General features: G+C 29.4%; 1 protein-coding gene across 9 annotated transcripts in view; it reads left to right on the forward strand.

Annotated features, from left to right (window-relative positions):
• The window catches only part of LOC119645053 (voltage-dependent calcium channel type A subunit alpha-1), a 115,680-nt gene that overhangs the window by 71,854 nt on the left and 26,914 nt on the right, over positions 1–16,912 (forward strand). For 5 of the 9 annotated variants that reach the window (XM_038044926.1, XM_038044896.1, XM_038044917.1 and 2 more), the window contains 3 exons: positions 973–975; positions 5,265–5,447; positions 11,396–11,490. In XM_038044926.1, coding sequence (XP_037900854.1) covers positions 973–975; positions 5,265–5,447; positions 11,396–11,490 — 281 coding nt within the window. Of the gene's footprint in view, positions 1–972; positions 976–5,264; positions 5,448–8,536; positions 8,629–11,395; positions 11,491–16,912 lie in introns of all 9 variants that reach the window. The other 4 variants (XM_038044944.1, XM_038044935.1, XM_038044877.1 and 1 more) reach the window with 3 other exon arrangements.

Genomic DNA, 16,912 nt, shown 5'->3' on the forward strand with positions numbered 1-16,912 from the left:
CTCTCTCTCTCTCTCTCTCTCTCTCTCTCTCTCTCTCTCTCTCTCTCTCTCTCTCCGTCTTTCTCTCCTTTCTCATTTTTCTCACTCTCCGCCTCTGTCTAAATGTATGTAATTTACCTAAACCAAAATATAAAATTAAATAAAAAAAACTCTGAAAAGCTTTTTTTTATTTGCTAATTACCCGCCTTGTAATTACAATTAAAAAGAAACATTACTTTCTTCTCAACCATATCAAATCTTTAGAAAATTGATAATAAAATTAATAAAATATATATATTTTTTATATTTTTCTTCTTTTTTCAAATTTTTCCAAAAACAAATACAAAAAAAATCAATGATAATAAACCTGAACAACTGCAACACAAAATCAATACAAAAAAAAAAAAAAAAAAAAAAAAAAAATGAATTAATAAATGAAACAACTGGGCTGTGTGTATGACAATTTGTTTAAAAATTATAATTACGAAAAAAAAAAACAAAAACAATTCCACAACAAACATTTAATACATATATATATATATTATAATTAACTTCATTACACCTGTGATGCCTGATACCAAAAACAAAATAATAATGTATTTGAATGTTTAAACGTTATGAACATGATTTATCTACCTTTTTTTTTAAAAAACACAACTCTCTTTGTATGTATACGTAAATATATTTTTGATACTTCTCAAAAAACGTACACTACACACCACACCGTTCAATTGAAACGTAATAAAATTTCCACGTCACAAATATCACATTTATCACACAAAATTCTTACTCTGACACCACTACTTCTTTTCACTTAACACACACCCACTCACTATATTTAATTAATAATCACTGTACAACGAAAAAAACAAAAATAATAAAAAAAAAAAAAACGAAAAAATATGGTAAAATTACTATTAAACTTTTTACACCAAAACAATGTTTAAAACATCTCTTTGTCTCTCTCTCTCTCTCTCACTCTACTTGATACAGGATGTAAGTACAATTAATGTTTAAACAAGAGAATGTCACTTAGAAACTCTGTCTTAAATGTCTTCACCTGTCACCCGTACCCCGTCAACCCCCGTCACACCCACCGTTAATAAATAAGTATATGCGTTCTACTGTATCTTTATTTATATATGGCTTTGGATCCTTCAAATCCTAACATGATACATCTTCTGATTAGAATCTCTATAGAGACCTCTTTGAAATCAATTGAATTTATTGCTATTTTCTCTTGTTTATAGTTTTTTTTTTTTTTTCAATAAACACATACATCACTAAGTCACACACAAAAAAAAAAAAAAGAAAAAACAAGTCTCCAAAATTATTTTACTCTTATTCTTTTTTTTGTTTTTGCTTTCAATTTTTTTATAAACAAAGATATGAAATTTAGTTGCACTGTTCGATCAATTAATTATTTTTATTTCTCGTACATAATCCAAATATAAAAAAATAAGAGCAAATCAAGGGAAATACATTGCGAAGCGACACCTTCACATGACCAGTGATCCAAATTTGATCGTCTTTATCTCAAAAATTTTATTATTAATGTTAAAAAAGTAGCTCCGTTCTTTTGCTTGCTTTTCAGTACACAACAAGTCTAGTTGCTTCAAGTTCCCTACTGTTTTCATCATCAAATATTAAAAATTATCCATTTTTCGAAAGGATTTACTACCATTCATAAGAAACTTTGGTCCACTTAATGAACCAATTTTCACAATAATATATTAAAAATTACACCTTTTGAAGAAGATGAAGAATCTATTTTCGTAGCAACGTTCGCTCGTTAGTTGACAGGGAGTTTAAAAAATTACCCTTGCCGAACCAAATTTTTCATATCGATTTAGAATGTCGAAATACTCCACGTCGATTGTCCAAAATTTTTCCATATAAAGACAATTCGTTATATGGAGAGCAGTTGGAAAAGTGTTCGTCCTTGGGTAAAAGCGCGTCTGCGTAGCAAATTTCATCTCAAATTTTATCTCAAAAGTTGCGACTTATGGATAGAATATAAATTTACATGAACATATGTCGGACGAAGAGAATTTAAAATTCAAGACGACATAGTAACGTAAGTTATCAATAAATGCATTCATATAAAATTGGCAGAGAGATATCCTTTAAGGTTAAATATTAAAATTTTTCTTTAGCTTGCTGCGCAATTGTCTTCACGATCGTATCGCACTATTTGTAAATTTTGAAAAATATTTTGAACACACTTTTTGCAAAGCGACTTCGTATAGTAAGTCTGATCAAATGGAATCGGAATCACTGAAAAATTTATTTACTTGAGAATTTAAGTTTCATTTTGCAGAATTTTATCTGAAATATCTACTAAAGTGGATCCACTTTATTTCTATACTCCGTGAGAAACGGAACAAAAGTCAATTGAATTCAGAGAATTAGCTTCAGAACCTCACCCATTATTACGTTGCAGGATGTTTGCAAGCTATTGCTCTTAGTTTTCTATATTGCGTCGAAATTTGACATAGCGCCGATCTTAAGTGAACTTATATTTCTACGACATTTTTTTTTTTCGTTTTTTCGTTTATAACGCATCGGCAAACACGTCTGTTTTGTGAGAAACATAAAATATTTACACATAATATATAAAAATGAGCCTGAAAATTCAACTAAATTACTTATCTTTGTTTTAGTTAACTTAATTTTTAAATGTAATATTTAACAAATGGATTTTCAACGTTTTGATTTTTGCGAATTCTTGAGCTTTTTTATGTAGCTATGAAAAGAATTTCTAGAAAACTTATCTGCCTTTATTGAATTTTTGATTTATTTTAAGGGCTACACATAGACTATTGCGTACTTTCCTAGTTATAGAGTTTAGTAAACAAATCTTATTATCTCTCTTATTTCTCTTATTATTATTTGTACTTCTTTACTTACGCTTAAGTATTTATGAACTTTTTATTGAAAAAAAAAAAAAAAAAAAAATTAAAATTAAAATGAAAATCTATGCCTCTACACTTAAAATACTACGTATAAATATTTGCCTTTTTTAAATTTGATTAAGACCTAAGACATTTTATTTAATAATACAAAATATTATTGAATACTGAGAAGGAAAAATTAACTTAAATGCATTACATTAATGCATTTATTTCAGCAAAATTTTGTAACTACTTTAATATTCCTTATATTGAATGTAAAAAATTATTTTAATTAAAATCGTAAAATATTTTAATTGAAATTTAATATTTTTTTAATAAAAAAAAAAAAAAACCTCCTAAATATTTTATAATGAACGAAAGCCTGCCTCCTCTACCTACCGCCTTAAAATGAACTAATCATTCTGACGTCTGACGATTTTAAACTAACAGTTCAATCTTGTTACAATTCATAACAATTTTATGTCAAATGCAAACAAAAAAAATTAATTTTAGAACAACTATAGTGGATTGGATTGCGCAAACAATGAAAATATATTTTTAAAAGAATTGGGAGTTGGACAAGATCTATCATTAAATAATTTAGATCACTTCGCTTAATATCACTTTTCAATTCGCGACTTCTCAAAATGAAGCTTTAAATCGGAAATGGTTGGAAAATTGTTTTTCAGCGTTCGTTCTTCGGTCAAATCATGTCGGTGTACCAAATTGCATCAAAATATCTCAAAAAATTTCAAACTGTAGGTTGAATATGAAAAAGGAAAGCAGACAGACAGATGCACATACAAGCTTAAATCAATTGAGAAAGTGACGACGAGTCGACTGATATAATAAGAGTTGAGATCGACTGGTATAGCATTCGCATCAACCTAATCCCACAAGTTGTGTAGAGTGTAAGAAAATAGAACTAATATTTTTTATTTGTAGTTTTAACGCATACGTTTTCGATTGCTCTGTCTTTGGATTTAAATCCTCAACAATTTTATTCATCACCTGCGCCACAGACAAGATCAATAATTAGCTTCATAAATACATATATATAAAAGCGACAAATATTAAATACAAAGGCAAAGATAGTTATGTAAATTGTCATCAAATTCAATCACCTTCGGGTACTAGCGTGCAAATAATATTGCATGGTATAGCATGATATATATGCCAAATGGTGGAAATAAATGCCGTAGAGCATTGAAACGATTGCATTGATCATCGAGAATAATGTTTCGAGATCAAAGGGATTACTCAACGTGAAAGTTTCGTTTGTTTTCATTATTTGATCGCAATGTACGTGAAATATATATAAATTACGTATATTTTTAACTATTTGAAAACTCCGAAATAATTTAGTTGCCTCGAATTCTTTGTTGGAGTGTCGTCTACTAAAATTCTCTGACTCGTATATATTTGGGCGAAAATTTGAAACATGTCTTGACACGCCAGCTCGCATTTAAAATGCAGGATCGACTAGACCAGTCATGCCACAGCAATCCTTATATTCTCGAATTTCTAATAAACGTTGAAAAAGATACTCGACACATATCGACACATACTGGGCATATGTAGACTTAGTTAATCATTATCCAATTAAGGTGGCAGGTATGCAAGACTCGCCAGATTAGGCGAATAACAATCTTTTTTTTTTTTGTATTTTTGCTTTAAATAACATAATTATGTAAATTCCATTGGCTTTGAAAGTTGATTTTAAAAAGCGCCTCTTAAAAAACTCAGTTACTTTCTTTTTCCTTCTCCTTCTTTCTCCCACTTCTCTATGATATGAATTACAAAGTAGTTTTAAAAATTATCAAATACCTTCTGTGTGTTGAAATTATTGCCCTAATTCATAGTAATTGTAAGATTTTATATACAGAATGATTTTCATAGTTTTCATAATATTTTTTAACCAATTCATCATATAATTGATTTATTATTTTGCATACGCCTATGACTCTTATTAAGAAACGAAAATTTTTCAACTATTTTTCTATAGATAATTAATTATAACCAAAACTTTCTTCGTCCTAATTCTCTTTATTTTGTTTAATTAAAAGAAAAAAAAAAAAAAAAAAAAAAAAAAAATATATATATATATATAAAAAGATAAAAAAAACAAAAAAGTTATTTAAGAAACTCAAAGATATTAAAAACAGTAGACACTAACCAAATACATATATGGTAGATCAACTACTAAACTAAACTAAAAAGGACATTATATAGTTGAACATATTATTTTAAACAACAAACAATACCAATATACACTAACTTTTTTTATTTTTTTTTTTATTTTTTCATTTATTTATTTTTATTATTTTTTTTTCTTTCGTTTATTTGTTTGTCTATCACTTTTCGTTTTTTGAACAAAAAACTATTTTACAGTCAAGCTCAATCAACGTTGGCTTCCTGCGTTTATTTCGTGCAGCGCGTCTCATCAAATTGCTACGTCAGGGATACACGATACGAATTCTGTTATGGACATTTGTACAATCGTTTAAAGCACTTCCATATGTCTGTTTACTAATAGCAATGCTATTTTTTATTTATGCCATTATCGGCATGCAGGTAAGTCGTATTATCCTTCTACTTTTTCCTTTCTATATTAAAAAAAAAAAGAAGATCTTTTATATTGTTTTCATTTAGTTGTCAATATTTCTTTTTTTTTTTATTATTTTTTACTTTCTTTATATTTTATATAAATTTTTGTTACGAGAAGAACATTTTAAGTTTATTTTCACTTGCTTTCCAAATTTTTTCTATTACTTGTGCTCTCTTTTTTTCGTATTAAATAAAAATGAAATTATATATGGAGAGGATTTGTCTTTCTTCAAATGCAATCAAATTTATCTTTAGGGCTTAGATTAAAAAAATGTTTTTAATAGTTAGCTTTCAATTATTATAACTTTTTGTTTTATTTAATTTTTTTTTTTTTTTAGATATTCTTTAAAGTTTAGTGAATTATAAAAATTTTAGAGAAAATAAGAAAAATTAGTTTCATAAAGTCTCTTACAGAATACTAGACGGTTTTCTTAGGTGATTAGTTATTAATCTTCTTCTATATTATTTTCATAAGAATATATAAAAAAGTTTTTTATTAGTGGCGTCCATCATCAAGTTTGTTTTAATTAGGTCAATAATTGTGTCGTCCTTTCGACACATTGTCCACAGATCATGACCAGATCGTTTCATTGACCTCGCAACGCGTACTTTAATATGAATTTTTCATTACACGATTAACTGCTGCTCGATTGTGGCGATGCTTGCAATGGCCAAGCATAAAATGTCGTGATCGAATCGCAGTTTCCTCAACAAAAAAAAAAAAAAAAAAACAAGAAAATATGAATAATAAATAAAAATTATTAAAGCGTGTGCTCTTGTCTTATGAAGCGTTTGAGAGGTCCTACACGCTTTTAAAAAGCGTTCCGTGGAGTAGACTTTGATAAGTTGAAAGGACCAAAGGAATGCAGACAAAAGATCCTAGAATCGGGACATTGCTTCTCCATCCTCTTCTAAGAAAGGAAGATTGGGCGCCCTAATGAAAATACTCTTTATTTGATTCTTTAGCAATTTTTAATATTTAGCAACGTTAATAGAACGGCTTAAATATTTTCAACAGATTTCGATTTCTTTTCGCTCTAAATATTAAGTTTTTACAGGTATAATTTTATAATATATTTAGTGTCACAGACATATTAGTAATTTTCCATAGAAGATATCGTTAAACTCTCAAATTCCTTAAGAGCGGCCTCTAGCCGTTTTATAATATCGGTATATTTAATGGCACAAGTATGACCTTGGGAACAAGCAAGATCGTGTCTATTGCTTGAAACGATTTAAATCGGTTTGGCCGCAGGACGGCCGTACTTTCTACCTTTCGTTTCGTTAGCATACCTGATTAACGTAAAAGTCGACATAAAATTATTTTATGAATACGATGTTTGATAAGCGACGTGGATGGGGGACGTCGCATGGGTGTTTATTGTGGGATTTTTAAGTTTTTGAATTGAAAAGACAGTAGACATTGCCCTATTGATGAAACCTAGAATATTGATAGTATGTTTGTTTGTGAAAATAAAATGCTTAAGAAAACGTGTGCTTGTCAATGTGTTATGTCCCTGTGAACAAAAAAAAAAAACAGCTTGAGGTGTGAGTGAAATCAACCGATCAAGCTAAACACCTTTCAGTGATTTTTGCAATGAATTTCTCTAGAAACAACCATTCAACGATAGTCATTGGCTATCGATGTGACACTGCCTTTTCGACTCTTTTCGTCTCTCATATACCTTGTTAAATTTTATTCAAACCGAAATTCGAAATTATTTCCTCCTTAAGTTCAGAGTTTCTTTATTTTTTTAGAATACAGCATATAGCATGTATATCTAAACTTGACAAGTAAGTAAGGCAATGCAATATTGCGTCTTTGGCCGTGAGAATTTTAAAAGCAGGCGTGTATGATTAAGAAGAACCACTTTTCAAAGAGATATGACAATTATTTCGTGCAAGCCCACCGCATATTTGACCAAAGAAAAAAAAAGCAAGCCTGAACGGCATATCGTATCTGTCAGCAACTATTACTTAGCAAAGGCATTAGGTGATGCAATCATGTATAACGATATATCTCTATTCGCTTTCTCCCGAATAACTGAGAGACTTTTCAATATATATAAGAAATATAATAAGATTTTTATAAAATTAATATTCTTCGTAACCTTTTCTTTAAGATCAAAACTTTCAAGATTTTTGATTACAATTAAAATCTTTCTGAGCAAACTATTGCTTATATAATCATTAGTTGATGTAATCATGCATAGCGATAACTCTTTGTTCGCATTCTCTCGAATAAGTAAAAATTCGCATGGAATATTTTTCTTCAAAATAAAATGTATTTACATGCGATTTTTTCCATGAATGGTTTCTATGGATATAGCAATTTTTTTTTAAATATGTTAAAATATTAAAACAGAGAAAATTTTTTTTTTTTTTTCTGTTAAAGAAATTACGGATGCAATATGTAATATACAACATATTTAAAAAATTGAAGATGATAAAAAAAAATGCTTTTTGAAATCAAGGCAAATTATTTTTATTATTTTATTTTATTGTTTCTCTCGTGTGGCGAGACATTGCTCATGGTTGAAATTGCAAAAAGTTTCATTTTATAGTTCGACTTGCTTGTGAGGTGAAGAATTTTCGTGATCCCAAGTGCACCAGTTCAGTGCACAATTCTCCCTTTTTGTATCTCCTCACTAACTCTCAGTCACGGCTTCACTACTTATTACTTAAAACTTGCGCTATAAACGATATTTAACGATATCTTCTACATTTCTAACAGAAACTTAGATCTAGTTTTGTTTTTATATATATAAGCAAAAAAAAAAAAAAAAAAAAAACAAAAGCTACATTCTACTATTATTATTATTTATATGTTTTTATATATATTAATCAAAGTTCGTGTGTATATTTATTACTTGCAAAAACATTCAAACGATATCAATTAAAATTTGTAATCGGAATAAAATACGCAAAAAAAAAACCAAAAATAAAAATTTAATATACAAAAATTCGCATTAACTAATAAATGAAAAAAAACAAAAAAATAAATAATAATAATAATTAATGCGTAACGCAAATAAAATCGAAATAAAAATAACAAGGTTTTCGGCAATATAAAATACGATCCGGATACTCAACTAAACCGGCACAATAATTTTCAATCGTTCTCCGGAGGAATCATGCTGCTTTTTCGGTAAAAAACAATGTTGATTTTGACAAAGTATTTGCAAAACAAAGTAATTATTTTATTAAAACGTATATTTCGTATACAAATGAAAAAATAATAATAAATTCAATTTTAATTATTTAATATTTTATACACACCTATATATATATACATATATATAGATATATGTTTATGTATATATGTATATATATATATATATATATACAATGCTAGACACACATATACATTTACACATACAATTTTATATATACATATATATATATATATATATATATATATATATATATATTCGTATTCGCATACAAACATATTTAAATTACATTATTACTTAAAACAGTTGAATTCTGAAATAAAAGTTGTTTAATATACTCGTATTGTTAGTTGTTCGAGGTTTACGATTTGTCAGCAAATTATTCGTATTCGTACTCTGTAGTTAATTCGTGGAATATGTAACAAATGTATTTAGTTGCAGTTGATGTTTATTTATATTTATATTTATATTTATATTTATATTTATATATATATTTATATATATATATTTATATATATATTTATATATTTATATTTATATATATATTTATATATATATTGTTTTGTTTTTTACTTTTATTTTATTGTTATTTTTATTTATCTCAAAGTACTTATAAATACATTGTATTTGTGTTGAACTTCTACTGAATGCTCATTTCTAGTGATATTATTCTTTATATTTGCGCAAAAATTATTTTCAAGTAATTAATTTGAAAAAGGATTTCATCTTATTTCATTCAGAATTTACCCTAATCTTCTCCCAGTCTCCAAGTAAATTTGTAGCTAACAGACAAAATAGCTTTATTGTGAATATGTTTTTTTTTTTTTTTTTTTCTTTTTTTCTTATCAGAGATTTGAAAAGAAGCATCTGCTTTGAAGATATACAAAATACATAATATATCCTAACATTTAATGCATATTGCTGCTCTGTTATTTAGCCACAAAATTATTGGTGTATATATTACCTATTTATAAAAAAGAAAAAAAAAGTTAATAAAAAAAAATCCATTTTTAATATTTGAAGGTAATATTTAACTGTGCAAACACAGAGACACTATTAATAACGTTATTATCTTAGTTGAACATGGCAGATTATATAAGCATTGAGTGAAAATATTGAGTTGCGTTCATATTTTATAAAAAGTAATATAATCCCATTATTTATTTAGTTAATAATCCATTCAGTGTTTAGAAGCAGTATTTCTTAATTTCTTAAAGAAAATTACATATGAGTAGTAAATATCAAATTCAATCTATTGGATAATAAGGCGACTGAAAAATTGCTTTTCCGACTGATAAAAAAGCCTCAAACTCGCCCCATTTCAAAGCGAATGCATATAGATGAAGTGCTCAGTGAAACTATTCGCTCCATTTATTTATCACACATATTTTATTCAAATTTTTGAAGCAACGCTTGGATACCGTAATCATGTCTATGCATTATTGCTTTTTTACTTTACTTGCTATGACGGGATCTAAAATGAATGGTTATGTTTTCGTATAAACTCGCTGAGAATGGATCAAAGAACTGAAACGAAGAAAAAAAAAAAAAAAAAAACACTATTCAAGTTGTTGTCAATTCGCTCGATGCCACGGCATCATATAATCCGCTGCTTTCACAAATATATTAAATTATTCGGTGGAATGAATTCTGCTAAGTAAACGACTATTGCCTTTTCTTAATCATTAAAAAATTCGATATTTATGCTATAGTATCATTTCCAAATGACGAGATATTTGATATTTACCTTTAATCCTGGTGTTCGCTTTATTATTACTCAGAATTTGAATTCTGTCCACTTATTTTTCTTTGTTTTTCTTTTCTTTTTCTTTTCCTTTTCCTTTTCATTTCTTTTTTGTTTTTTTTTTTTTTTTGTTTCGTAAAGCTATTAAATTCATTTATCAGTTGTTTAACGTAGTAGTTGAAAAAAAATTTAAAGTTTGATATTAGAACGCTTTAAAGCATATTTATATATTTATAAACATAAATATATACATATAATTTCGATTATTGTTTATTTATTTAAAATGAAACAAATCAAAAATACACTGTACATATAGCAGCTCACAGTGTTAGCATATGCGCTTTACCTAAATTGAAATCAATTGAAACAAGAAATGCAAACGGAAAACGCAATCTTTTTAAATTAATTTTTTACTTATTAATTGGCAAGATTATTTTTGAAAGATGGTAGAGAGCATATCAATTACATCTAGATTGGATCTGTCTATCTAGCAACATGTCCGTCCATCCGTCCATCTATTAAATGTTAAAACTGTTCCGCGCCCAGACAGACAAATACAATTATTCGACACCTTTTAAGATCACAGAGTTTTCAATATATATTGGGAGTGAATATCTTGCAATATAGAGTAGACATCGATTGCGTGTCAGCGTTCAGCTTAGTAATGCGAAAATTTTTTACAATATTAAGATACGCGCTTCAGAGCGAGAACTCTTTGTCATTGCATTCTATTATTGCTGTGAGTTACTATATACATTTAGAGAAAACATTTTCTTCTTTTTTCGTTTTTTTCTTTTTCTACAAAAATTCCGTTTGGTTTAGTTATTATTAATTAATTCGTATTTTTTACATTGTTATTTCAATTTTAAGTTAATATTTTCACTGCTAATTTATACATATATAAAAAAAAAAAAAAAAAAAAAAAAGAAACAAAAAAAATTAAAGATAATCAATTAAATTACATTCGCCCGTGCGCGTATTGATGTATATATACATAGGTATTTGGGAATATCAAACTAAGTACAGTGGAAAATTCCATAACTAGACACAACAACTTCCAATCATTTATACAAGGCGTTATGCTCCTATTCAGGTATGTAATCACAATTCACAAATAAAATAAATCTTCTTAAAGAAAACAAAAAATAAAAAAAAAAAAAGGATATAATAAAAAAAAAAAAAAAAAAAAAAAAAAAAAAAATTTAAAATTTTAAAATTAGCAAAATAAGATAAATTATTAAAACAATTTCTTTTAGAAAACTCAGTTAGATTTTTAAGACATTCTTTAATTATCTCTATAAATAGTGAGAAAATTAGTTTTCTAAGTTAAATAGACAGACCACATTATTAGATGGTTTTAGTCAGGTAAATGAAATGAAAGAAGATTGCGAGATTGATCTTTTAGCTTTACATACATATATACATATATAAAACAATATTCGCCTTAGGACGAATCTTGGATACTCACCACCTAGGGTCTGATAAATTTCCTATATTTTTTAAATCAAATATAAAGGTTAGATCTTTTTTTTTTTTCTCCTCAAATAGCGGATATAGCCCTTGGCCGACTTTATTCAATTGTAGAGAAATTTTATGTATTTACTCCGGCATGCATTTACATTCCATATCCATATTTTACTCTTAAGGAATCACTAAATCAAAGGGAAAACTGTTGCAATCTGCCAGTGACATTGTAGCGATCTAACAATAATAAAAAATGATCACTATAGATGTGGAATTGGTGTTTATATCATGTATTCACATCAAACAACAAAACACTTGTATAATAATCGAGAGATACATTTTGCGTGAAAGGAGAAAGTTGCAGGAATTATGTATTTTTTTAACGACTGCTGTCGGCATTTGGCTAAATGCAATTCCACCGACCACCTTTCCCAAATCTAATTTACTTCGCTTATAAAGCGAAGGCTTCAACCCAGTACGCACGATGTTCTTGAACGGCTGCCTTTAATGGGAATCGAATTTAGTCAGCATTCACGGCTTTGTAGAAGTTCGTAGGTTGTAGGAAGATCAGGTTGTTTGGAAAATCTTTTCGTTTCCGTTTCTTTTGCTTAAAATGAAAGATGATTTTTTTGTTGTTAGCGGGCGAATTCGATAAATGTAAGCTGGCAGCGTTCTTATGAATTATTATTCGTCGGTTTGCATCATGGTTGATCACTTTATTTTGCTTTCATTCGCTTCAGGTGTCCTTGTAGAACATAATGCATCTTCAATATTGAAGTTATCGAAACGAAATTTTGTTATCGAACTTTTGTCAGTGTATTTTTGCCTCACGTGCTTTCACCTCTGCATAGGTGATAAGGCAAGAAACAAAAGATATTCCAAAACAAGCCATGTTGAAATATATAATAAAAATGTGAACCTGGCTGGCAGCAAAAAATGCGATTAAACTCACTATTGGAAAAACTCGATATGACTTTCCGAACAACTTAAGATTTGTTTTTTTTTTTTTTTTTTTGTTTGTAGTCTGCGGAGAGCTGAAATGTTAGCAAATTCGTTAAGGAACCATCCACTTTCACTTGACGCTAGCCATGAAGCATTCCTTAGTATATGAAAAGGTGCCCTGATAAGCCTTCGGTTGTCTGCTAGTCCCAGACATATATTTTGCAGTGCGGGCTGCGTTCCTAATGTACCCGTATCTCTATTAGATCAGGCATAGATTTGCAAGATTTTATCGGGATGAAATTATTGACCTTGCTTCCGGTCATGGCAATTAAATATCAAAATTAAAACGCTTAAGTTTATCCCTTTTTTTGCAATGACGGCTAACTTTATGCTCATCAAAGTTATACGCAAATCTATGAATCTTGCAGTTTTCGTTTGGTTGATGGTGGTGGGTACTAGATTTGATTTATATATAAATTCAATATCTAGAAATTTCAACTACTTACTGTATTAGTACTTAAGTTGTTATTATTATTCTTAATAATTTGTTATTTATTTCTTTCTTATTTACCATACAAAACATAACATGATAAAAAACACCGACACAAATACATAAACCCAATTTGTTTTTTTCTTTTCCTTTTCCTTTTCTTTTCACTTTTTATTTTTATGATTTTCTTAAAAAAATTCCTCTTTTTTTTCGTATAATTTGTAATTGTTGGTTTAAAAACAATAAAAAAAAAAGCTTGCATTGTGTTAAAAACTTGATATTTGTGGTTGACAAAAAGTAATTGTGCACTTGAGTTATCATTATATATTAGTTTTTCAAAAGTTTTTGAAAATATAGTTTAAAAAATTTTATGAATAAATTTTAGAAATTTAATTTTTTTTTTTTTTTATCTAAAAATGTTGCAGTAAAATTATATGCATATAGTATAGAAGTTCAATTAGAAATTTGCGTAATAAGAGGAATTCTTTTCATTTCAATTCTTCTTGTGATGATTTTAGTTCTGAAATGTACCGTTGCTTATTGACTTTTAGCCATTAAGTGTTTTTTTTTCTTGTTTAAATGACCAGTCACTCACAAACATGTCCCCTATCCGTCTAATACGGCCAAAAAGAAAAAGAAGTGAAGAAGGGAAGGGAATTATATAGAGAAGTAGGCTCGAAGTAGGTCGTAGTCTAGTAAGTCTGTGTGACCAATTTTGAATATGTCATGTTTTAGACCGATTAATTACTCACCATGGCCACGCGACCAAAGTAGACTCTACCGCACTGAAATTTGAAACCGCGAGTACTGACTTGTTAGCCAATATTCTCGGGGCCGAGAAATCTATTATCTACAAATTTCATTCTTGGCCTCCCAATAACCGACTAAGTGAACTTAAAAAAAGACATGAATTTTACTATTTCTTATACGGAACTCAGGTCGTCGAATGAATGGGTGGATTGGGTTAATTAAACGAACAATGCAATGTTATCAGCGCATAATTTAACAGGGATTAATAAGAAATTGATAGCTACCTTCTTTCTAATTATAAAAGGAAACGGTGTTCATTCATAACTGGCGTTCGCCAGTAATAGTCAATATTTGGAATAGCTATCCCTAATAAAATAAAACTAACTTAACTAAGATCAACCTCATGAACTAATTTCTATTGTAATATTTTCGGTCTACGGCTACTTCTTTCTTCTTTTTCTCTTTCACTGAAATATAGGGCCACCAAAGTTATTCATTAAAGTGAAATTTTTCAGTTGGATAAACTTCGAAAGATTATTCCGCTGCATTAGTTATTCACTTGCGGTCCTGCGCCATATGTGGTACAAAGTTATATGAAGTTTGTGTGGGCGTATGCACAATGGCTTGAGATAGACTCCTCTGTTGTAATCAGAAGTATTTTCTGAATAGATACAAGTTTGTATGTCTGTCCGTCTATTCATTTATTTTTTACAGGTTGCTATTGAAAATTATCCGGCTCAGACTACTTTTTCGAATATTGCTCATCGAATACAGAATTTAATGGCACGTCGTCACCTACTGTAGTGTAAAGGTAGTAGTGTAAATATATATGTTATACCGTACCATAAGATGTACGCAATGAACTTTCCTTCACAATATATTCGCAAAATTTATCTATCATTACTTGAGATTCATAGCATTTTCCAAATAAGCCGAAGAATGAATAAAAGTTCTGCTCGTATATGACACTGATAGTGATTTCAGATATTTTTCTTGTTCATTACAACTTTGAATATTTTTACTTGAACTCTTCTTTGTTGAGTAATTACCAGGGAGAAAAAATTGCCGAAGAAATGCTTCTACGTTTTTCTAAAGCCATCTGTTGGCAATGTCGTACTTTCTGCTTTTATCGGTGGCCTCGTAAAACTATCGACAGATATTCCAGAGGTGCTTCACTCCTTCTGCCTTATTTTTCTTCATAGTACAATCATAATATCGTACAGTACAATACAGTTAGGTTCCAAACTAATAGATACCATAACAAAATCTTGATTTGTTTCAATCTTGTATTGATTCTAATGTACATATGGTATTCCAAGGTAGTTCACGTACCAGCTCCTTATTTATTGCTTGTATTGCTTGAAAAATTCTATCGCCCACCACATTCCCGGCATGGTTCAAATTGTTGCCTCGCCTTATTCATTCAATTATTATCGGAAGAGAGTCTTCCATTCTCTATATCATTTAAGAGAATCCAACGATTGATGATCTGAATACCTTTACAACTATTTCTTCTTCTCTGCAATAAACTAATTAAAGATTAGCTTAGTAAGCGGATTACCAATAGGGCATCCATTGCGGCCACTCCTTATCTTTTCCATATTTCTTAAGCTTTTCGTTAATAGCCGCCGAATCAATTTATTTGATTCTTGATCTTAATCTGCCCAACATCAAAACGAAGAATTTCTTGACAAGTTTTTCAGATTGTAATAAGGATTTTATGACTACTTCGTTTTTGTTACATATATAAATTTGTAAACGTATAAAGTCATCGTAAATTTCTCCAAATTTAATAGACCTGTGGTGGGTATAATAAATTGAGCATCAGGGCAAACTTTACATTTAGGCTAAGTGCAGCGAGACATACAGGTTGGTACGGCATTACAAGGGGAGGCTTTCTGTCACATTGTCGAGTAGTTGTCGTTTGTGCGAATTTCATTTGTCCGACACGTCTCACGTTTCGATGCTTAGAATATCCCAAGGCAGTCGACTTTATGTCAACCTCTAAGAGGACGTTTAACGCTCAATACCCTACCTGACATGTACTTCCTCGCCTTCAAAATCTCAAATGGGAATATTTGTTCTCGTAGAGGATAGATTCTGTACTAGTTAGTTATCTTCGGTCCGTATTTTTGGCAAACTGTTCACTTGTCGAAGTCTTGTCACAAAATACTATATCACGCGTTAGGAAAACGTGATCTCTGAAAGCTGGGGTATAATAATGGTCACTCTACAGATTGAAGGAAACTTATGAAAGGGAAGACACAAAAATCAGTTTCGACTTGTTCGTAGAATTCTGCAGCTTCTAGTGTACACGCACTGTCATATCTTTGATCAGCAATTCCAGCTCGTATCACTGAAAAGTCCTAAGTAAAATAATTAGTAGCAGTTTGCCTTCTTAACTCTGCGCATTTTGAATTGATTGCGAGCGTACATCAGATTTTGATGCTTTTGCTACTAGAGGGCTGCTAGTAAGCCTAGGTTCAAACTAAGTTTGTGATCTTTTTCATATCCATGTCATAATAGCATCGTATATTGTGGGCATGGGTAACCTTCGGCCCGCTACTCCTATAATTTCAAATATTTCAATTTGCTCGCATATAGCAATGCGTAGTGATATGAAAATGAAAATGGGCCCGTCAGCGGAAAAAGTTACCCTTGTCCAGTATATTCGGAAGGTAGAATTTCCTACATTAGCAGTTACGGAAATCATTTAATCCAAAGGAGGAAAACTCATTTTGCACACATGAAATTTTCCCGTCAGTTCCTTATCCATTCGATTCATCTCAACCAACCAATGTTGCAACAGAGAACTAGCACTCAAAACTCCTTCTACGATGTTTACCAATCTTACTAGTTACTCACAAAA

This window comes from Glossina fuscipes, unplaced genomic scaffold (assembly GCF_014805625.2).
Source record: "Glossina fuscipes isolate IAEA_lab_2018 unplaced genomic scaffold, Yale_Gfus_2 0, whole genome shotgun sequence".
In the NCBI taxonomy this organism is placed as follows: Eukaryota; Metazoa; Arthropoda; class Insecta; order Diptera; family Glossinidae; genus Glossina; species Glossina fuscipes.